We start from the raw sequence: 24,252 nt of genomic DNA on the forward strand, positions 1-24,252 counted from the left end.
AAGTGTTGTTGTTGTCATAATGCTCAGATGGAGACTATAAATCATTTGTTTCTGTATGGAGATTTGGCTACAAAGGTATGTAGATACTTCAATATGGGGGCTGGATTGAGCATGAATTGTGTTCAGGTCAAACATGCTATAAGAAGTTGGTGGGAAGCAAAATGCCATTTCAAAATGAAAACTATATACAAAGCAGTGCCTGCTTTTATTGTGTGGCAAATATGGAAGTGGAGAAACAATAGGCTTCATGGTGGTACTATGAATCTGAATAGAGTGCTATATGACATAAATATGAACATTCATATGTTATGTAAAGTTCAGTTTCCTAGGCTGCATATTCCAACTATATGGCATCAGATTGTTCAGTTCTTTGAAGGATATAAGCCTACTGTTATATGCAGAATTATTAAATAGAGGAGACTTGCATCTGGAGCATATAAGTGTAATATTGATGGAGCTGCTAAAGGAAATCGAGGACCAAGTTCTGATGCTTTTTGTATAAGAAATGAAAAGGTAGATTTGGTATATGCAGCTGCTAAAATTTTGATAGATGGAACAAATATTGTGGCTGAGGCTGAGGCTATTAGAATGGGACAGAGATATTGTATGGAAAAGCAGCTTTTTCCATTGATCATAGAGACTGATTCCATGAACATGAAGAAGATATTAAATGTTGAATGGAAGGTCCCTTGAAGCATTTCAATGTTGGTGGATGATATCAAGAGGATGATGGATGATCAAAGAGTATATGTGGAGCATATACATAGAGAAGGAAATGGGCTTGCAGATTTTTTAACTAACTTGGTTTTTGTTTTTGCAGGTTCAGTTCAGTTTCATAATTTTCAGGAATTTCCAAGTCAAGCTAAGTCTGAATATGGAGAAGAGAGGAATTCCAAACTTGAGAATAAGAACCCTTCAAGACAAAGCACCAGATTGACAACAGAACTATAACTATTACTGAGTACAGTTTGCCAACTGATTGTGAGTATTCACAACATCTGTATTAGGGTGGTATCAGTGTGCTTGGCATGCTCATTCCTTAATATAAATGGTGTGATGCTCATGATCTAAGTAGCAGACTGTTCTAATTATGGATCAAGTATCATAGAGACCTGGCTTCATGCAAAGGATTAAGCTAGACAGTTTGAACATTGAAAGAAAAGTACAGCTTTTGAAAGATCACCAGGCTGATAAGCAAGATATGTAGAAAAGTCATATTCAAATGCTGTCTGAACTAGCATGGACAGATACAGTAACTATATTAAGGTGTCATTTCTTGTTATGGATGCTACACATGTCCAGGCTAGGATTCATGCTCTTTTGACAATGGTTCAAAGCTGAGAGTGGTTTTTGCTTCCATACAGATGCTGGTTTGTACAAAAGATCACAACTATATTTAAGTGGCCTGAAGAATGATTCAACTGATTTGAAACATGCCACCTGTGAGACTTTGAAGGTGTGATAGATGTTATCAAGTCAAGGCCCTTGGATCAATAGTTGTTAATAGTCTGTTTTAAACTAAAATCTGTATTTCCTTTTTCCACTTGTTGATTTTCCTTTCTGTTGCTTTTATTTATTTGATCAATCACTTTTGGATTGATATGTACATATTTTCTTTATCAATAAATTTCCACCTTTCTGGTGGCTTTGCTTAAAAAAAAAACTTGGCATATAGTTCCTGAGTCCAAAAAATTCCAAGAACAGTACGTAGATGATCTGCATGCTCCGCCTCCGATCGAAAGTATACCAGAATATCATCGATAAACACAATCACGAATAGATCTTGGAAAGGCCTGAACACATTATTCATCAAGTTCATAAATACCATCAGGGCGTTAGTCAATCCAAACGACATTACCCGAAACTTGTAATGACCATATCTAGTTCTGAAAGCTGTCTTCGAAATATCCTCTTCCTTAACTCTCACTTGGTGGTACCCCGATCTTAGATCTATTTTTGAAAACAACTTGGCACCCTACAACTGATCGAACAAATCATCGATCCTTGGAAGTGGATATTTATTCTTGATAGTCACCTTATTCAACTGTCTATAGTCAATGCACATCCGCAAAGAGCCTCTTTATTTCTTACAAATAGCACAGGTGCTCCCCACGGTGATGAACTACGCCTAATAAATCCCTTCTCGAGCAAATCCTTCAATTGTGCCTTTAGCTCTTTCAATTCTGCAGGAGCCATTCTGTAAGAAGGAATAGATATAGGTTTGGTATTCGGTAACACATCAATGGCAAAATCGATATCCCGTTCTGGTGGATGACCTGAAAGCTCGTCTGGGAACACATCCGGAAACCCATTCACTACCGGAACAGATTGAAGAGTTGGTGGCTTTGCTTCTGTATCATGAACCCGAACTAAATGATATATACATCCTTTAGCAATCATCTTCTTTGCCTTGAGAAAGGAAATAAACCTACCTCTCGGAGACCCTATATTACCTTTCCATTCTAGAACCGGTTCTCCTGAAAACTGGAAACGAACCATTTTTGTTCTGCAATCGACATTAGTATAACAGGAAGCCAACCAATCCATACCCATAATGACGTCGAAGTCTACCATCTTCAGTTCAATCAAATCAGCCATGGTGTGTCGATCACAAACTACAACCACACAGTTTTTATATACCTCTCTAGCTATTATTGGGTCACCAACAGGAGTAGACACCTCAAAAGGTTTGATCGGCTCAGGTTTCACCCCGATACGGTCAGCAACATAAGGAGTGATATATGATAAAGTAGATCCCGGATCAATCAATACATATACATCATGAGAGAATACTAATAATATACCTGTGACAACATAAGGGGAGGACTCAATATCCTGTCGCCCAGCTAGTGCATAAATACGGTTCTGAGGACCGCTCGAACTTGATGCTCCTCCCCTGCCTCTATCGCGACCTGATGGTGCCTGCGAACCTTTCCTGACAGAGTGCATGGACGATGAAGAACCAGCTGCCGATCCAGTAGGCTGGACCCCACTCCTACCACCTCAAAATGGACAGTCTCACACCACATGGCCTAGCTGACCAAAAACATAACAAACATCTGTACCCAGGCAGCATTGTCCCGAATGTAGTCTACCACACTGATTACATCGTGGTACCGGTGGTCTCATCTGGCTCGGATCGCCTCTATACTGGGACCCCAAAACCCTGGAGCTCTGACCTGGTCCAGAATAAATAGGGCGATTAAATCTCTTGCTTGCAAATCGAGGAGGTGCACTAGCCACTAATTGGCCTGAATGCCTGGAATACCGCTGCCTTTGACCCCCTCTGAACTCGCTAGTAGCACTGGAAGATCTAGGCCTCTTACTATACCCTCTATCAAAATCACGCTCACCCCTTTGCGGCTGATGCTGTTCCTCCAAATTCTAGGCATGGCCCTGAATACGAGCAATATCCATCCCATCCTGAAGCGAGGCCGTCAAGCATTCCTTAATCAAATGTGGCCCTAAACCACTCACAAATAGATGGATGCGGTCCCTCATATCGGCTACCATTGCTGAAGCATACCTAGCCAAAGAATTAAACCGAAGACTATACTCTCGAGCACTCACACTCCCCTGTCTGAGATTCAAGAATCTGTCAGCTCGGGCCCGTCGAACCTTCGGTGGCAAATAATGATGGAGGAAGGCATCTACGAACTCTTGCCATGCCAGGGGAAGTGTATTTACCCCTCTCGAAGACATCCAAGTGTTGTACCAATGGACAGCCACATCCCACAATCTATAGGAAGCCAATTCTACTGACTTAGTATCAGAAACATGTATTATCCGCAACGTTCTCAGCATTTCATTTATAAAGCCCTGCGGGTCTTTATCCGGCTTTGATCCGTAGAATTCTGGAGGGTTCAAGCTAATAAAATCACGAGCTCTTGCACTGACCGCTCTATCACTATGGCCCGTACCCTGCCGCTGAGCCTGAGCGGCAACTAATTGAGTCAGCAATTGGATAGCCTCTCTCATCTCCCGGCCTGACGCATCTGGTGGAGGAACTGGAGGTATTGGGGCTGGAGCTGAGGCCCCTTCCCGTCCTCTAAAATGGGTGGAGTAGGAGTGGTCCGAGATGGAACCTCATTATAGGACTCGCCCTCTTCTATCTCTGCCGGTGGTTCCCGTTTAGTCCTTCTTCCGGCCACTGTCTTGCCCTTCTGGGCTGCTGTAGCTTTCCTCTTCACAGGCATCGCTGAAAAACAAGTACCCCACTGTTGGTACTTGTGATTCAGATATATTGTTGGTGTACCCACTGTTGGTACTTGTGATATTGAGCATGATTATTGATGTTGATTCATGCATTGCACGCACTCTCATTTTCATAATACACTGTTGTGATACTGTTGATACTTGATGAAAATGTGAGATGGCCGATGTCCGATGTTAGTTCCGGAATCGTTGATGGAGTGAAATTGATATTTGATAAAACTCTTTTACTTTAGTGACGTGAGATGGCCGATGTCCGATGATTAATTCCAGAATCGTTGATTGCATGGCCGATATCCGATTTTAGTTTCGAAATCGTTGATAGTGCATGAACCCTGCGGGTCCCCCAAAGTGGTGCCAGTGAGGACCCCCAGTGGGCAAAGATCCGGGGTCCCGTCTATCTGTTGGGCAAAGATCTGGGGTCCCGTCTATCTGTTGGGCAAAGATCCGGGAAGGGTGGCGCTTAGACTTCGCGAGTCACACTGGGTTGTGCTACCGAGACGTCGATATTTCCGTCCGGAGTACATATGTACACAGCATTGGCATGGCATTGCATTATGGCTTGATTCTGAGATGTTTAGTGTTGTATTTGTGATGTTGGATTCAGACTTGATATATTCAGACTTGGCACATTTGGGATTAGAAGCTTCACTTAGGCGATGACGTGTACTTGAATTAGATTACTTGTGACTTATACTTGTTGGTTTATCTGCTTTATTATCTGGATTGTGTTAGCTGTGCTTAGTTGGCCGATGATGCCTATCAATACTTTTGTTTTGTACGGACCTGCACTTGCTGCATTCTTTTATGAATGCAGAGTATCAGGTCGGATCCACTTCCGTGACGTGTGGCTGATAGTCGCTTCAGCTTTCTCTTCGAGTTTCCAGGGTGAGCATGTCCGTCCGCTGCCTTGAAGACTTCTATCTTTATGTCTTATTCTATTCAGAGACATAAACACTTTATGTATTAGTATTTCGGATTTGTATTATTCCCCTTTTAGATGCTCTTGTGTTATTCAGACTAGACCCTGGAGGTGTTATTATTATTCCGCAATATTCTACTACTTATATATATATATATTGTAAGACTTACGTATTTATTCTATTCCGTTGCTTAATTTCATTCTTTTATGTATTTATTCATTGTTGGATTGAGGGTTCGCTTACCGAGGTGGGAAGGTAAGTGCCCGCACGGCTTAGGCAAAATAGGTCGTGACAAGTTGGTCAGCAAATGCTTCCAACATTTGACTTGAATTATCTGAGGATCATACTGATGATAATTTATAATACATTTCTCAACTGTATTTAGAAAAACTAACACATATCCCATTTTCTTTGGGAAATCCATCTGTGTGCATCATGGTATATCCATTAATCATATACCGCACATCAAAAGCTATAAGATGAAAATATCTAGTTCATGACCCTGAACCAACTATGAGGAGAGAATTTATCATAATTTATTGGTCTGAAGCATACAAGTGTCGTTGTATGTAATATATCATATCTCAGATCAAAATCTGGAGCTCTGTTCTCATAAGCAATGGTTTAGCTATATTATGGAGGCATTCAATGCCAAACTAGCTTAGATATAAACCAGCATTATCAAGATGAATTGTCTTGATTACATATTCTGGAAATTATGCTTCGAACTCAATTATTTTGAGCAAGCAATTTCGTAAATGTCAAACTGCCAATCGACAATAAACTTACATGTGACCGTCTCATAGTTGCATCTATTTAAGACATCATATTGCAAGTGAACAGGCCCACATTCACCTTTTATATTTTCCAGAATTTAGGGGATTTAGTCCCAACATTAGCTGGTGTAATCAACTTATCATGAGAACAAGCAAAATAAAAGAAATTTTGAAGAATCTTCTTGTTCTTCAATATATTTCGAATATTGAATTAGCACACCAGATTTAAATCAGGACCGTCGAAATGGTCATGTCACTTGATAAAATTATATGTACTAGTAAACGTCAACTTTACCATGATAGTGCTATTATTTTAATAAACTTCTGGTTTACTATTGCATGAGATTGTATATTAATAAACTTCTAGTTTATCATGGTATGTGATCTTATCATGATCGGGTAACATTTCATATACGTACTTCGTACCCGTAGTAACTCGAAGATATTTAATATTCCAATCATTTATAGTATCAATATGATAACCATTTTTATTGTCAGTAAAATTCAGGTTTACTACAATTTTTGTTCTGACCGTAATAATTATAATTTAGGATGAATGGTGCTATCATATATAAGCTCTTCGTGAGACTTCTATTTATTTATCATAATCAGATATTATTTGGACACCGTTGGTGTCATGATACTTGTAGATAAACAATTAACTCTGTTAGAGCCCTTGATCATTAATTTCTACTACCAAATATATATATATTTTTTAGATACTTCTAGTATCACGAAAGAAGTTTTGGTTAGACACTACTGGTGTCATGAAAGAAAACAATAATCAAATGAGAGTTTAAAGACAATGTTAAACTATAAATTACAAAAAGTAAACGTTAAACTCTAAACTTCAGTATCTTAAATATCTCCTTCAAGGAGATTAGCCATTAACATCTAAATATTTTGTATCAAAGTAGCAACCACATAGTAATCACATCCTTCAGGAAGTAATACATTATGTTTATTTCCTTCAAGGAAATCAATAACAAGGACTCACAATGCATCAATGTGGTTATAGTAGAAAACATTCTACTCTACTTCCTTTTGCCATAGAATGAAACTTTAATATGCTTTGATGTACGAAAGGTACATGTTGCAATGTCTTAATTTCATACCACTAAAATAACATGTATATTGCTTGTGTTTTATCTCTACAGGAGATAGGTTGTGATATATCTTCATTCGCTTCGGGAAATGAAACCAGATTATTTGAATGTGTTGGATATACGAATCTATAGCTCATTATTTTGTTCAAGGACAATAAAACTTTGCTTCAGAATTCAAGTATTTTACCAATTCTTTCTGTTTTAGGAGTAAAGTTTAAAGTTTTACTACTTCGAGAGTAAATTTCAAGGTCTTACTATTTCAGGAGTAAATTTCAAAGTTCTACTACTTCGAAGTAGATTTCAGAATATTTACTACTTTAGGAGTAACTTTCAGAGTTCTACTACTTGGGGAGTAGACTTCAAAGTTCTACTATCGGGAGTAGAATTTAGAGTCTTATTGCTTCGGAAGTAGAGCTCGGAGTTTACAACTTTCGGCGTAGAGTTCAAAGTTTGATACTTCGGGAGCAGATTTATAAGTTTACTACTTCGGGAGTAAAGCATAGAATATTTGAAATATTTCTTCTCAATTATTCTACCTCTTCTGGAGGTGAATCGTGATTTCTTCACAACCAAGAGTGTGCCCGTATTTATAAATTTTACTAAATATTGTCACATTCACTTCAGGGAATTGATCTGTAGTTTTAACATTTAAGTGTTCATTCTTCAAGAATGAAACATAATCATTTGAACGTGCCTTAAGCATATTATATTATGATAGTTTAGAATCTCTTTTAAAATATTGCTACTTCAGGAGCAAATTGAGGCACACATATAATGTAGAGAATTTTTCTCTAACATATCTTCAGTTGTAATCACAACAAGCTTATGAAAATATTACTACTTCTGGTGGTTATAGGCGTAAATATAATTTAGCCATAACAAAACTTAGTTATGAAATCTTGTTGGTGGCCATATATTGCTTGTTATCTCTACAGGAGTTCAAGTATATCCCCTAATGTGAGATACCCGATTTATGAGATTATTGTAGAATAAATTCTACACTTATAACATATACGTAGTAACCAAACAACATTAGCAATATGAGATAGGACTTACCAAAAACATAATCTCTACTAGCCTTGATTTGAGGTGTACAAAAATAAATTTAGGTGATAGAAAAATACTTACCTTTAAGGCGAGCAACTAAATTATAAATTCAAAGTTCAAACCTTCTCTCAGCAAAGGTTTTCGTGGAAAGAGAGTATCGATCAATAGCATACCCCAAACAACTCGTCAATTATGAATTACTGGAATCCAACTCAGTGGTGGAGTCTCGTGCTGATAACGTGTTATAAAACTATATATAATTGCAAATAAATAAGAGAACCAAATTAATAACCTTGTAGAGAGGAGGGAGAGATTGTATTATCACTCTTCTTGGTGTTACAAATGAGAAGCCAAAGCTCTCTATTTGTAGATGAGTTTTGCCTCTAAATCTATAATATATACAACTTGTACAAGTTGCTCTACAACTTGGACACAACTTGGTACAATTAAGATACAACTTTCAAGTGCAAGTTGTATTTATCACTTTAAGTCAAGTGATACAATATACACTTCTAGTTGTATGATCATTAATAATACATCCAAAATACAACTTGACAAATGATTTATAACATAAAGGAAGTTTTTCTCTTTTTTGTAATTGTCTGATTTGAGGGACTATGCAATTGATATAGTATATCTGTTATGTAACATAGAATGTTACCATTATAAAAAAAGAAAAAAGAGTTCTCAAGAAAAAAAAAAAAAAAAAGCTTGTGAGTTGTTTGCTCCCACGGCCACTAAATTGAAAAAGAAAAGTAGAGGCAAGATAAAAGTAAAATTCGGTCGTCAAAGCTATACTTGAGGCGCGGCGAAGAAATTAATGAAACGTGACAGCATAAAAACGGGCCGGGTTTAGGCCCGAATGGGGTTTCTTGGTAGTTGGGCGAAGAAGGGTTTTACATCCCCACTAACTGAGCTCTCTTCCCTCCACGTAGCCGCAGTCTGAGAAGGAGACAATCACCATCTTCTGTCTCTTTTGTTACTTATTTATTTTGGTTCAATTGCTTTTTGGTTTCAAATTTATCACATTTGGATCCAGAAGCAATAATCTGCAATGGCAACTCTCGTCCCTCCTCCTACAACCACAGTTCCTGCAGCGGCGGAGAAAGTTGATTATCTCAACTTGCCGTGCCCTATTCCCTATGAAGAAATTCATCGCGAAGCTCTCAGTTAGTCTCACTCTCATCTTTATCAATGTCTTTTTTACTCCTGAGATTTTATTATTCTATATACAGTGCTTATTCATTAAAATATTTTAAGAACTGGAGCATGCAATTGACTTCATTTCAGAGAGACACTGCCGTTTCTTATTATTATTATTATTATTATTATTATTATTATTATTATTATTATTATTATTATTATTATTATTATTATTATTATTATTATTATTATTATTATTATTATTATTGTTTATGCTCGGAGAGAAGGGTTTAATAGCCATTTACTTTGTGAATGTGTTTTATGAATTCAGTAGAATCTGTCAACAGATTTTGCATTTAAGGTAAAGAGCAGTGGCTGTGCAAAATATGGTGCACCTGAACCCATGGTCTCTCCGCTAATTGGATATCTTATGCACATACAACAACGACATACCTAGTAAAATCCCACAAAGTGGAGTCTGGGGTTAGAGTGTACTCAGACCTTACCCCTACCTTAGGAGATAGAGAGACTGTTGTCGCTAGACCATCGGCACAAGGACAAGCAATACAAAGCAGTATAAAAACATAAATAATGGTAGCGAATAAGCCTTATATTATAAAAAGTATGATAGAGCAATCTGAAGGAAAAAAGGAGTTGTAACTACCACAAATTAATGCGATAATTTGTGGTAAGATAATTGACATGCAAGAAACAAAAGATAGTAGCAGAAATGAAAGTACAAGAAGCTACAAGAGTAATACTATGACTACTAGGTTGAAAGGATAAACGGGACAATACCCAACTACCTACTAACCTTTTATCCTAATCTGTGTCCTCCATACCTCGGTGAGCTGGAATTGCATCATGTCTTGTCTAATCACCTCTCCTCAATTATTCTTTGGCCAACCTCTACCTCTCCTGAAACATTGCATAGCCAACCTCTCATACCTCCGCACTAGGGCATCTGTGCATCTCCTCTTCACACGCCCGAACCATCTCAGCCTCGCTTCCCCCATCTTGTCCTCCAACGAGGCCACTCCTCTCATCTTGTCCCGAATATCTTCATTTCTAATCCTATCCATCCTAGTATGCCCACACATCCACCACAACATCCTTATTTCCGCAACTTTCATCTTCTGAACTTGAGAGTTCTTGAGTGGCCAACACTCTGCCCTATACAACATAGTCGGTCTAACCATTACTCAGTAGAACTTGCCTTTAAGTTTTGGTGGCACCTTCTTATCACACAAGACTCAAGATGCGAGCCTCCAATTCATCCACCCAGCACCAATACGATGTGTGAAATCATCATCAATTTCCTCATTTCCTTGGATAAAAGACCCAAGTTACTTGAAACTTCCTTTCTTTGGATGGCCTAGGTACCAAGCTTCACTTCCATGCCAGCCTTATGCGTTACGTCTCTGAACTTGCACTCCAAGTATTCTGTCTTGGTCCTACTCTACTTAACCCTTTAGACTCCAGGTTTTGTTTCCAAACATCCAGCTTAGCGTTAACGTTGTGAGTATCATCAATCAGAACCATGTAATCCGCGAATAACATACACCATGACACCTCTTGAATTTGTCGCCTCAATCCATCCATCACCAAGATATCTATGTACATATTTTCTAAATTGATATAATATTATCTGCCGGAACCCATTCTTCAAAAAGGCTAAATGGTGCACTTTATTAAATGCTATGTGATTTACCTAGAGGAATAGGGATCAATTCCCGCTTAATACTTTTTTTTTTCTTATTTTTAGTGGCTGCAGAAATTTCAACAGATGTATTATTTGAATTTATTTGGAAACTAACTATAATCTCCTTTTATTCTTCAGTGGGCGGTTCGGATGGACTTCGCCGTTCTTTCCCAACTAAAATTGAAAGGGTTGTATCACATCGAGAGTTCGATTCGTTTTCCGCCCCCAATGAGGGGGAATAATTTTTTTTTTTTTTTTGACAAGGGAATGAGATGGGATGGGGAATTTGTAATCCCCTATTTAGACGGGCCCTTCATCACAGGAGGTGAAATTCCGTTTGTTGTGAAAGTTACTGAATGAATCTGTTTCATTCTAATTCTATTTAAGAAGAAAAAAATCACGATTTTTTACCATAAAAAAATTTCCACTTTATTTTACGGATATGGATTTTATCGAATTTTATCAATCAGTAATAGTAATTCGAGTAATTTGAACATGGTATATAGACTTAATTTCTTTATGAAGTCCTAATTCTATCAATTCCAATAAATTAATCAAATGCCCTTTGTTTGGTTTCCGAATGATAAGTGTTATTCTACTAAAATAGAAGTATTTTGGTCACACATAATGTTACTAGTGTGCTTCCATGAACAGCATGGTGAGTATCCTTTCTAAAGGTTTGTCAGTGATATGAAATCTTGCACTTTCAATGCTTTAGAAATAAAACCTTCACCCAGTTCTTTGAAATCATCATCAAGTTAATTAGGGTTTTGATGACAGTTTTAGCATCTCTGCTCCTTCTATATCTATATCATATGCTCAGATTGGTCTAAGCTATCAATCTGCCACTTATTGATTTTTTTTTCCTTATGGATTCCTTTACAATTGGTTCCTTTGTGTGTGGATGTGTTTGGAAAGAGGCACATTAATCATTGCATTTTCTTTCATTGACAGTGTCTTTAAAGCCAGAACTTTTTGAAGGGTTGCGCTTTGATTTCACTAAAGGACTTAATCAGAGATTTTCACTCAGTCACAGGTTAGATTTGGTCTTTCTAGAAACACACATCAGACTTATTGCTATGCTTTCTGTTTTCCTGGAGGGGATGTGTGTTGTCTTGGTGATGAGATAAATTTGGTTCCTACTTGTTGTTAGTGTACTTATGGGGCCCACAGAACTTCCTTCACAGTCCACGGAGACAATCAAAATTCCAACTGCTCACTATGAGTTTGGTGCTAACTTTATAGATCCAAAGGTGTGTTCTCGATAGTGTCCTTTTCAAGTGTTTGAATTTTGAATTGTGAGGATCTAATGATGGAGTAATTACTGTTCACAGCTGATGCTTTTCGGCAGAGTAATGACGGATGGAAGGGTGAATGCTAGAGTAAAATGTGATTTATCTGAGAATCTTACCTTGAAGGCTAATGGTCAGGTAAATTTTCGAGTTCCAATTTGTTGCCCACTCTTTGATGATGTAAGTGGAGCGGTTGATCTAGATTCTATCACAAGATCAAGAAAATAACTATCGGTTTTCTTCTTACCAGTTGACCGGTGAGCCACACATGTCGCATGGCATGGTTAATTTCGATTACAAGGTAATTCTCATTCTGTCATGTAAAATATTCATGGATTTACTAGTGCAATACTAAGAAAATATTGATGCTTAATGTTGGCATGCCATGATATATTGTCTTGTTGTTGTAGTAGTCAAGTGGTAATACGAACACAACCCGCTAGAGTTGGTGTTACTGACAGTAGTATGTGCTTGTCTACTGTTCTTATACAGGGAAAAGATCACAGGTCCCAGTTTCAACTTGGGAATGGTGCATTATTTGGAGCCAGCTACATCCAGGTGAAGTAAAATTTGTTATCTGTCACTTGACAAAGGCAAAAGAGATTAACTTGAAAAGAAATTAATCTTTAAATCATGAGAGGCTGAAATGCTTAAGAATTTCTTTGTTCATTCATGGTAACTAACAGCCTAAAAGCTTCAGGCGTTCCACTACTTGCATGAAGTATCTTGAGTTTTGAAGCAACTCAATTTTGGCTATCCAAGTTTACTATCATGTTTAAGAATACAAATCTAAGTAATGCTTAATCACTTGGGGCTAATTGGATGCTGGGTAGGAAGGAAGTTATTCATGTATTAAAACTAGCATAGCTAATACCATGTTTGATTGCTTTTAGTTGCTTTATTTAAAATTCAGCACACCAATTCCGGTGTTTGGTTACGATTTTACAATCCTGCATAAATAAAACATATATAATGCCTCACGCACAAGGGTGGCTCAGTTGGTTGAGCATGGGCTTTCATAAAGGAGGTCTTAGGTTCAAAACTCCCTGCCTACGACAGTAGGAGATTTGCCTTCTGGGTCGAGCTCGTCGCACGGGGCTTGTCTAGTGCGGGTTATCTCTCCTGTGTGGTTTGCGCTATTGCATAGGAGCTGGGTTTACCCTGTGCGCACCCGAAGGGTAGCGGCTGCAGGTTCCCATGTCATGAAAAAAAAAACATATATAATGCCTCTTTCTTCTTTTGGCAACTCTTTAATCCCAACTTTCCACATGTCTTGTTTAAGACCACAAGATTAAAGGGTATTGGCATTCTACGTATCTTTAGTTTAAGACTACAAGATTCAAAAGTCTTTTTTACTTTCTTGAACTTTGTGTCAAGTCAAAACTAGACATACAAATTGAAACGGAGGGACTAATAATTTGTACATGTTGAATGGGTTTTCTAAGACAAATGCAGAATCTGGACCAAAGCTGCTAGGTTCGGTCGAACCCTCAAGCCATACTCTAGCTTCGCTCATGGGTAGCGCTATTCCTAACTTGGTTTCATCATTATGAATTACTTCCTCTTTTCCAAGTTTCCCTCACATGTTTTACTAACTATCAACCATTTCATTTTTTAAACTCTTTCTCTTTATGATTTTGCCAAGTAAAAGTGGAGAACCTAAATAGGACTACGGAATGAATTCAAGAGACCTTCACTATTGAGGAATTTTGTGGAAAATAAGGTAACTTGACTATGATAGAGTATTTTCACCAGCTTTTCAAGTCGGTAGGCTACGGCGCGGTGTAGTGACCTTTTTCTTGGGATGAGTTGATGTGGTGGAGTGTCTCAAACGTTTCCATCAGGGTACCCTCTAGAAGCATCATAACAACTCATGTCTCATTGTTCTCTTTACAGAGAAGGGAAATACATATATTGCACCATAATGTTTTTCAAAAAAGTTATTACACACTTTAACTGGCCTATTTTTCCCCTATTCCCAGTTGTACCCTCGAGAAGCATCATAACAACTCATGTCTCATGGATTTCTTTACAAAGAAGGAAAGATTCATATATTCCACCATAAAGTTTTCCGAAAAAGTGATTACACACGTTAACTGGCCCGTTTTTCCCCTATTCCTGTTCTAAGTGTATTTTTTATCCCCCTAAAAGGTGATGTGGCAAAAAAGTGATTTCACCTCTGTTAAAAGCGTGTGAGATGGGAAAAACATTAAAGACACAATAAATTATACTGGTGTTGTTTTCTGATTGGACATATATTGTACTGCTAATTAAACTTCATTTTTTTAATCTTTTTTTTTTTTCCTTTTTCTCTTTCATCCTTTTCTTCTTCCACTCAACCCTCTCTCTCCCCACTTACGTACATCACTACCCAACATAATTATGGTTGTAGAACAAATAATGAACTTATTAAAATAAATTTAGAAAAATCTATTTCAGTTACCACAAAACAACTGAACGTAAAAGTTTCATCACTACGAATCAATTCAACCCATGATAATTAATATGCAAACCATTGAAATTCAATAAATGCGATAAGGACGCGGACAAACTTCAGGACTTCATCATTAAATTTAATGAATCAATCCAAAAAGTGTAGAATTTCAATTGGGATATCATAGTACTACAATCTCGAATTTCTGTTCCAATAATGTGAATACTTTTTTTTTTTTTTTTTTTGAGAATGGTACCATTAATAATGTGAATACAATAATATAATCTAAATCCATGACAAGTACTATAAAAATGAAATTTTCGGTTAAACATAGGTGCCTTCAATGGTCTGAACACTAGGCTTCAACAAAAGAGTGCCTTCCAAATACGGATTACTGTCAATCCTCAGACCATAACCAGGCTGCAGTGGGGTCATTCTATTGATGGAGCTTTCACAGTGAAGGAGGGATATGCACACTTGTGTTCCAACAAAGAGTTGATTGACAACTGGCCATAGAAACTTATCCGGAAGACAGTTTCCGGCTGGTGCAAAGATCTTTTAGTCTCAAAAAAAAACAAAAAAAACACTTAGCCGGAAGACAAAATTGCCCCCTAAAGTAAGTGGTTTTTGCTGGGTTGCTTTATATGAAGCATGCCTTACTCAAGATAATCTTAGTTTGAGGAACATGCCACTAAAGGATTCGGAAGTGTACAACATCTATTCTTACATTGCACAGTGGCAACAGATTTTTGGAGTATGTTTTTTGCTAGTTGGAGTCATGCCTAATACTATCAAGGATGCATATGGCAGTTGGTGCCGATGGAGTTGGAAAATCCATCAAAAAGTTTTGGTCAATGGTTCTTGCCTCAATTCTTTTGGTGTCTTTGGAACGAAAGGAGCCCTTGGTGTTCTGATGGGATCTTCTCAACTCCTGTTCATATCCTAGAAGCCAAACGCTTAATGGATATATTTTAGTTGGCTAAATCAGGCTCCTGTATCTAGTTGCGAACAGTTTTTGGATGGAGTTTTGCTCAGGCTAGATAAAGTAACTGAGCAACTCCTTTTATTCCTGGTAATTTTTGTCAGCATCTTCTTGATGCCTTTTAATGAAATTCTCCTTCGTAAAAAAAAATAGTGCCTTCCACTCTTTCGTTCTGAACCTTCAATTAACAAAAAGTATTAGACAAAAAAAAAGAGATTTTTTTAATCTAAATCAATAAAAGAGGAAAGAATTAAAGTGTGAAGTGTGAAAATGAAGACCTGAAATCACAAATCGGAGATTGGGCTGGTGGGACTATGCAATCGAGGAGGGAATAGAGGGTGGAATGGAGGTTGATGAGATTAAGGGGTGAGAGAAACAAGAGGGTCAGTGCTGCCAGTGGGGACTTTTTCGGTGGGGCAATGGTGGAGAGAGGAAGAGAAACGAGAAGAGAGGGGACTTTGGCGGTACATTGTGTGTCTTGCTGGTTAGTAGTGTTGGTTTGTTTTTGGACCAAGAAAATTGTGTGTTCTTGTTTTGGTGGACGGAAAAGATGGAGTTGTTGGCCTGGACTTTTGAAGAAAAGAATCTATTTGTAATAACTGAAGCGGGATGTGCAAAGAGTGCAGGGAAGAAGCTGATCATCTAATTCTGCATTGAAGAATGACCTCAGAGCTTTGGGTCTTGGTTACTTGGCATTTGCTGATTGCAGTAGAGGCCGTAAGGAGTCGGAGGATAAGAAGACTGTGCAAGGAGGAGGAGGTAGCATGAGTGAATTTGACATATCTTTTCTGGACAAATTGGAAAGAGAGGAATTGAATAATCTTCTGGGAGAGGACTTATCACCAAAAAGAGAGATTTTCCCAGCTTGGAGGATTGTCCCAGCTTGCATTTGGTGGACAATATGGAAAGAGAGAAATTCAAGGTGCTTTGAAGACAGTAGTAGTGATGTACAAAAGATCAATCTGAATTGCGTTTAACTTTTTTGTTTTTGGTGCAAACAGATTTACCTTGAGGAGACTGAATCCATAATTGAAATCCTAGGCTCTTGTTAGATTTGCAGATTTTTGGATCAGTTTTCTCACTTTTGCTGTAAATATGGTTTCAGTGCATAGGATGCACTGATCAAGTCAATACATACCAATGTTACATTTTCCAAAAAAAAAAAAAAAGGGACTTATCACCAAAAACGAAAAAAAAAATTCTCGGAGAGAAAAGGAACCTACAACAACAACAACATAGCCGGTGTAAACCCACAAGGTGGGGTCTGGGGAGGGCAAAGTTTACGCAGACCTTACCCCTAACTCGTGGAAGTAGGGAGAGAAAAGGAACCTAAGGCGCATAAAGAGTTAGCTCTTGTTCCTTTTATATTTTTGGTGTGAACTAAAATAGTACTATCTTGTATAGATAGTTGGGTAAACTTGGTGAAAGATCATGGCTAATTCGTAAAGCAATATTGTATATATTTTGGCATCGTCAGTACATTATTAATGAAAGTATCCTGATTTAGAAAAGAAAATGAAAGCACAGAATGAAGTAAAGATGTTTACAGATGGCTTGATCCTTTCTTCTGTAGATGGAAATTCTATCAGTTTAATTGTTTTACTTAAATTAATGAAAGGGCATCTGAAATCATGTGGAGGTATTAGAGCAAATAGACTACATTTGGGTTATATTCTTACCAGTTTTTTGGGGAGAACTTAACGTTATACACCAATCGGAAAAGATTTGATGTTGCATCATTAAACTTCATGTAAGTGGGAGTTGAAAAAGAAGCTTCATGTAAGCAGGATTTCATGTTCTACCTTTTCCTTATTCTCAATGGTTGCGCTTCTAATGACTTTTGGTTATCTTGGTACACATCATGTTCATTGTGTTTCTCTCATGCTTATGTTGATCAAATCTAATTAATTGATGGAGATGCATTTAGTAACTAAACCTTGATTACCATGCAGAGTGTTACTCCACATTTGTCTCTGGGTGGGGAAGTGTTCTGGGCTGGTCAGCATCGGAAATCTGGCATTGGTTATGCTGCTCGCTACAGCACTGATAAGATGGTATTTGCTGGCATATTAATGCATTGCATTCAACCTTCATCATCCCCATGAATCATTGTTTATTGTTTTCTTTTTGTTATGCCTGTTGTTTTTACCTTTTAGGGTCTATTTTCCAAAACGATGAGCTATGAACTTCTAGAATTCTCGATATTGGTAATAAATGTTTCAGCTAAATTAAGGGTAACATGGCATTTTCATTTAGGTATGCAGTAGCAACTTGAGCTGATTGACCTGCCTCCTTATATTTCCTAACAGTATTGTTCTTCCAGAAAAAAAAAACAGTGTGTATGCCATGCTATTAAGGCATTTTGTCTGAAAAACATGGTTTGATTACTGACATGTTGCTCAACCGTAGAATACTTGAAGATATCTGTCAACTAAGATGGTTGATGCCGAATTTAGTAATTACTACATCTTAGGCCTATGACATTGACCAAAAACAAAATTTTGGCGCAGCACTGCATATCACATCTGTTCTTTGTCTAGGTTTTGTATTATTCATTTAATACAAGAGTTCTTGTACTGGTTAGAAATCTATAGATTCATTTGATAGCTATTTAAGCAGGACTTTCAAATTAGTCTGGTTCCTCTTTTTGCAGCTTTAGAACTTCAATTGTTTCTGCTGGTATGTGTCTTGTTTCCAGAACTTTACTAGTATTATCAGTTTATTCCTTGTGCTAGTGATAAGGAAAACTTGAGGTGTTTTAATTCAATCTGTGAAGGTTTTCCTGACATATTATCTTGTCCGTTTATTACTTGCATGTGTCTGTTTATATGTCTGTCATGCTTAAAAGGTTAAGACATTTTACCCTAAAGGGTTGATGCACTTTAATCTATACCACTGGAAATTTATTACTCTTGTTGAAAATGTTTGCTCTGGAGCCAGTTCTTTCAAAAGAAATCTCTTGATTCTCACTCTTTTTCTCTGTAGTATGAACAGCTGTAGAATTAAGCAAACTGAACGGTCCTAGTTTTAGCAGCTCTAAAGAGTTAATGCCCTTAGAACCAAAAGCAACATCTTCCATTGCGTTTTATTTTACTGATTTTACAGTATGTATCTGTTATTTGCGGGTGCAGTCTTTCTTGGTTGATTCAGTTTTTCTTATTGGCCGCTTGTTGGTTTGACTGCAGGTTGCCACTGGGCAAGTTGCTAGCACTGGAATGGTTGCACTGAGCTATGTTCAGAAAGTTTCTGAAAAGGTTTAAAAAGTCACCATCACGTCATCCTCTTCTCTAGATAAATGTAACTCAGTTTCGAATCTTGTTTTGCTTATTGTCGTTTCTTCCAATCAGGTGTCTCTTGCATCAGACTTGATGTACAACTACATGTCTAGAGATGTTACTGCAAGCTTTGGTTATGATTATATTCTTCGGCAGGTAATTTCTATGGAAATAAACTACAGATAATGTTGACTGATGTCATGCGTGCCAGTGTTATTTGACACCATTCAATGCATCCCCAGGACCCTTGCTTTTTATCTTACAAAGCATGCACTCCATAAGTTTTTATTTTTGTAAACTTGAACAAAAATGTAGTTTGCAAGTTTGATTCTGGGATTTTTCTTTTTATAATTGACGAAGTGATAGTGTGCCGACTCCAGTACATCATTTTATTCTTTGGCAAGCCCGTAAATCATTTCTTGCTTTTACTTTTTGATGTCCTCTACGACAGGACAGTATTGTTGTCATCATCTATTTTGAATAATGATTCTTTAACTGTTTTTTACTTATTTATAAAAAATGGTAAAAGACTGATTTTTTTTTTTTTTGGGGGGGGGAAGGGTTTGCATTTTTTGTCCCAAAGTTTACTCTTGGAACGGCATGATAAATTCTGCAAACATGTATGGAAGCTTATAGTATCTGTTTTTTCTTGTTTGGTTGTCTTCCCTCATGTGAGCATGCATCATGTTGTCCTGTATTTACGGCAGTTTAATTCTAGCTACTACGGATTTTTTGTCATTATTGAGAAGGACTTGATCTTGGAAGACAACGCCACAATTTGACAGGGATATATTAGTAGAACTCTGCTGTTTGGATGAATAGTTATCATTGCTCATCAAGAGTTTAATATTTCTCAAAATCAGCAATATTGTGTGCGTTGCAGTGTCGTCTTAGAGGAAAAATTGATTCAAATGGCTGTGTTGCTGCTTTCCTGGAAGAGCGCTTGAACATGGGTCTCAATTTCATTCTTTCAGCTGAGGTAGGTGTTGTCGACTGCAGATCTCATTGCATTTCTTTCTGTCTTTAGATCTCATTGCATTTCTTTCTGTCTTTCCCCTCCTTCGACCAACCCAACTCTCCCTTCTACTGGGTTGAGGGTCTTCCTCTCTCGATATGATGCCAAACGCGGAACCATTTGGATATGATTTACACTTTGGCTTTTGCTTTCAAGTTTCAACTATTTTTTTCCTAAATGCCTTTGAAAGTCAGGATTGTCTGATGTAATTTACTGGTATTAATCTACTTTATACGCTTAAAGTGTGGTAATCTTTGCAGGTTGACCATAAGAAGAAAGACTACAAGTTTGGGCTCGGGCTTACAGTGGGAGAATAGGAAGGGCGGCTTTTGGGGATTAGTTTTTAGAATTTGAGCACAAGGTTGGAACTTAAAGCATCTTTACTCCCATATTCTTTTTCCTGCGCGATAAGGATCAAAGAATCAGTTTTGTATTTTTGTTGAGCGACATTGCTTATGGAGCATCAGCTGCTGCAGCTATTGATCATTTCTTGGTTTTGCAGTTCCAGTTTGTAGTTGTAGAGTTCACTTTTTATTCAGAACGAGAGATCTAGCAAGGTCCGATTTTAATGTGTATGAATAGCACATTTGACGACTCCACTTGAGGATGGCTAATAATTCCGAGGCTTGAATAGCACACTTGACGACTGAACCACAGATATTATCCTACTTGGGAGAACAATCTGCTCTGTACGGAATTTGTCGTAAAATTGAAATTCGGGTCTGTGAGGGAGCAGGAAGAATGGAAAGCGCCCACTTTATTGGTGGGATATGTTGATCTCCTTTTCGTCTCATCCTCATCCCTTTCCTTTTAAAATTATAGATTTTGGATGCATCTTTTTGAAACAGTTTATAAAATTTTACTCATGCATATCACAAGTGTTTGTGTAGTTTTATGTCGAAATGGAGAAATTGTAACTACTACTAATACTTATTGTGTAGTTTCAAAGTACATTAAGCAACTTTATGTCAACATGACCCTTGATGAAATCTACATAAGGTTTAAGATGAAAATCTACTACAATGATAGCATGGAGGGACTACAGTAGAGTTGATTTATCAATGTTATACCCCGTATTTATGCGTCGAATTATTCGCAAGCAAATCGACTCAAGTTAAAAGCATAATCATTTTTGGACAAAAAGTGAAAGCGTTTAATTCTCATTTTTAATTAAAACATAAATTGTTTATGAATTTTATTTAGTGTAAAAATATTATTGGAGAGTAGGGATCAATTAATTATGATTAGATTATTAAGTGGACTCCACTACAATACATGGATAAATATAATTGGATAATTTTAGTGGAGGATTAGACTTTAATTATGAAATTAGTGGATCATTTTAATCATGACCCACTTTCCACGTGTAACTTTTGTGAGTGATTATCATATGACTCACTTTTAGTGCTTGATTTATGTGGCAGCAAAAGAAGGTCCTACCTATATAGACAACAATATATATATATATATATATATATAGTGCATGCACGTAAAGGCTTAGAAAAGATTAAAAAAAAAAAAAAGGAGTACCTTCACTTCAACACTTTAGAAGTCTAGCTAGTCTTAAATGGAACTAGCATTTACGCATGCTGCTAGCAGCAGCTAATTCCATGTATGGAAAAGATCAACCATGCTCCCAAACACCTTTAAATATTTCTAAAAGTTCCATGGTCATTCAAAAAATAAAATAAAAAATAATAATAATAAATTAAAACACACAAAATGGTGCATGGTGGAGTGGACACACGTCCACATAGGAGGCAGCATATGAATGTAAAATTGATGACTAACCTAAGTCATATATTTCACATCTCATCCTCACTTTCTATCTAAGAAAAAGATAAAGCTCATAGCCATGGCACTCACGGCCATGGCAGTCCACTGCCTAAAAAAAAAAAAAAAAATTCTAAGTACCTAAAGTGCTCTAAAACGTGATGAAGGCAGCCATGGATGGCAAGGCTCACGGCCAGCAGCAGTAGCAACACAAGCAGACATGAACGTGCTTATTGCTTCCAAGGAAAAATACTTGCCCTTATGGATTAATTATTAGTTCATTTGGAAATCAAGAACACCTAATTTTAGGGAGGTCAAGAGAAACATTTACACTTCATTTTAAGAAAGGAATTGGGCAGCAACGTTCAAGTAATTATGGTGAAACTTTTGCTTCAATGGATAATTAGAGGCAGCAAGTTCAAGTCAACCAAAGCTTAGATGATTTGGGATCTATGGTGACAATCTTACAAGAACATGTATGCAACAACTTATCTTAATTTTAAGGTAAGGTTCCATTCCATCTTTGTTTTGGTTTAAGTTTGTTTAGCCCTTAGTCGACTAGTTGGGGATGGAAATTATGGAAGAGAAACTTAAACTTGTGATTTAGACTTGATGAACTAATGGTGCTGCTGTTCACGGCAAATTATGCTCTATTCCGTGTGTTTGTAATTTTGTAAAGTTAAGATCGGAAATCGTATTTTGATGTCGTAGTTTTGGTGGGCTGTTTTGAGCTTGTATTAAAAAATGATATTGAAGTAGTTTTATTGTACATGAATGGTAGTCGATGTTATTGTCGTGTTGTTATTGATAGGGTTCACAAATTCGGAAGGAAACAAGTGTATAACGTATCGTATACAAAGCGTGTGTTGGTTTGTTTGGAATATAATCTTAAAGCGTTGGCAATTTGGATTGGGAAAGGATTAAAAAGGGTTGTTGGATTGTTAGAATTGTTATGGGCTGAGTTGGGAGAATTTTGTATGTATATATCCATTGTTGGTATTTCTGTGTTAACAGGGCAAAAATTGGAAAATCGGGTTAGGCGAATATATAGGGGAAATGCTGCCCGATTTTCATTAAGAATTTAACTAATAGAAAACCCTAAACGAGGAATATAAGTTAAAAGAATAAGTTCTATAAGCCATCGCCTACGGATTTATAAACTAGAAAATATAGTTACTAACGATAACGTTACTCTTATATTAAATAGGCTAAAAGAGCGACGAGGCGAACGGATTAACGAATAGTCGCTAACAGGTATGTAAAGCTAACCCTTCTTTCTTTTTGGCATGGTCTTTGTAAAATGAACAGACGATATGTATATCATTCCAAAGAAATTCCTATTCTTAGAGCCACTAGGATGACTAATGTTCTTGATTTCCATAAGCTATTTCATATGGTTTTGATACGTATCTATGATGTCCGAAGTTCTATTTGATATGTTTCCGAGTGGCATTCGAAAGATATTTGATATGACTATTGCCTTGATTTTCAAATGATAGTTCGTTTGATTATTCCATTGGATCTTTTGATATATCCTGATACGTATAAATGATCCCAAAAGTTCTATTCCGATATAATCCACTGTGACATTCGAAAGGTATTTGATATGACTATTGTCTTGATTTTCAAATGATAGTTCGTTTTGACTATTCCATTGAGTCTTTGATAAAGTTTTAATTTGCATATGGTTGCTCACTACTCTGCTCGTGCATGTCTCAATATGTATTTCACCGAGTCCCGGGCCGGGTATGTTATCGTGCACAGTTTCACTGCATTGTTCACCGAGTCCCTCACTAGATGGCCGGGTACGGTATATATATATATATATATATATATATATATATATATATATATATATATATATATGATATGATATGATGATGTGATGATATGTTATGGCGGCCAGGAGGGCATATGATGACTTCATTCACCGAGTCCCTCACTAGAGAGCCGGGTATGGTATATGTATATATATATATATATATATATATATATGATATTGATATGCATGATTTTCATTTCATAAGGCAAGTGTACTGATGTTTAAAAGTCTTACTTGTTTCTGGTAATCTCTATTTCAGTTATGATCCTCTTTACTGTATTTCATGCTTTATATACTCAGTACATGTTCCGTACTGACCCCCTTTCTTCGGGGGGCTGCGTTTCATGCCCGCAGGTGCAAATACTCGCTTTGGTGATCCGCCAGCTTAGGATTCCCTTTCTGCTGTCTGGGAGAGCTCCATTGTTTCGGAGCCTAGACTTTCGGTACAGATCTTATGATATATATATATATATATATATATATATATATATATATATATATATATATATATATATATATGCTTATTCAGGGGTACGGCGGGGCCCTGTCCCGTCATATTTCGCTATTCGTACTCTTAGAGGTCTGTAGACATATGTGTGGGTTGTGTATGAGTTCTGTTCAGCTGTGTCTATACGATGCGCTATGATATGATGTTCGTATGCATCGGCAACCTTGTCGGCTTGCGTATTATTTCATGATATGATTAGTTGTGACTCCTCAGGAGACAGTTGATCTGGAAATATATATATG

The 24,252-nt window shown here is 37.1% G+C and overlaps 1 protein-coding gene across 2 annotated transcripts; it reads left to right on the top strand.

Moving 5' to 3' along the window:
- The first annotated feature begins 8,761 nt into the window (after nt 1-8,761).
- LOC132631611 (mitochondrial import receptor subunit TOM40-1-like) lies at nt 8,762-20,868 on the top strand. Of its 2 annotated transcripts, XM_060347239.1 has the most exons (12): nt 8,762-9,233; nt 11,864-11,945; nt 12,063-12,162; nt 12,244-12,339; nt 12,452-12,502; nt 12,694-12,759; nt 17,570-17,671; nt 18,803-18,871; nt 18,965-19,048; nt 19,776-19,871; nt 20,168-20,268; nt 20,410-20,868. In XM_060347239.1, exons 1-11 carry the CDS (start codon nt 9,119-9,121, stop codon nt 20,222-20,224), a joined length of 918 nt encoding a protein of 305 aa, XP_060203222.1. In that variant the 5' UTR covers nt 8,762-9,118; the 3' UTR covers nt 20,225-20,268; nt 20,410-20,868. The 2 variants fall into 2 exon arrangements, with proteins under 2 accessions (XP_060203222.1, XP_060203221.1); XM_060347238.1 differs by having other exon boundaries at nt 8,763-9,233; nt 20,168-20,868.
- The last annotated feature ends 3,384 nt before the right edge of the window (nt 20,869-24,252 follow it).

Source organism: Lycium barbarum, chromosome 3 (genome assembly GCF_019175385.1).
Source record: "Lycium barbarum isolate Lr01 chromosome 3, ASM1917538v2, whole genome shotgun sequence".
In the NCBI taxonomy this organism is placed as follows: domain Eukaryota; kingdom Viridiplantae; phylum Streptophyta; class Magnoliopsida; order Solanales; family Solanaceae; genus Lycium; species Lycium barbarum.

What these genes read in the sequence shown, in the direction of transcription:
- LOC132631611 (XM_060347239.1), top strand. Translation starts at nt 9,119, where the DNA reads ATGGCAACTCTCGTCCCTCCTCCTACAACCACAGTTCCTGCAGCGGCG. An exon ending in AGATTTTCACTCAGTCACAG is followed by an intron (nt 11,946 to 12,062) that starts GTTAGATTTGGT and finishes ACTTGTTGTTAG; the next exon opens with TGTACTTATGGGGCCCACAG. An exon ending in GCTACAGCACTGATAAGATG is followed by an intron (nt 17,672 to 18,802) that starts GTATTTGCTGGC and finishes GTTTGACTGCAG; the next exon opens with GTTGCCACTGGGCAAGTTGC.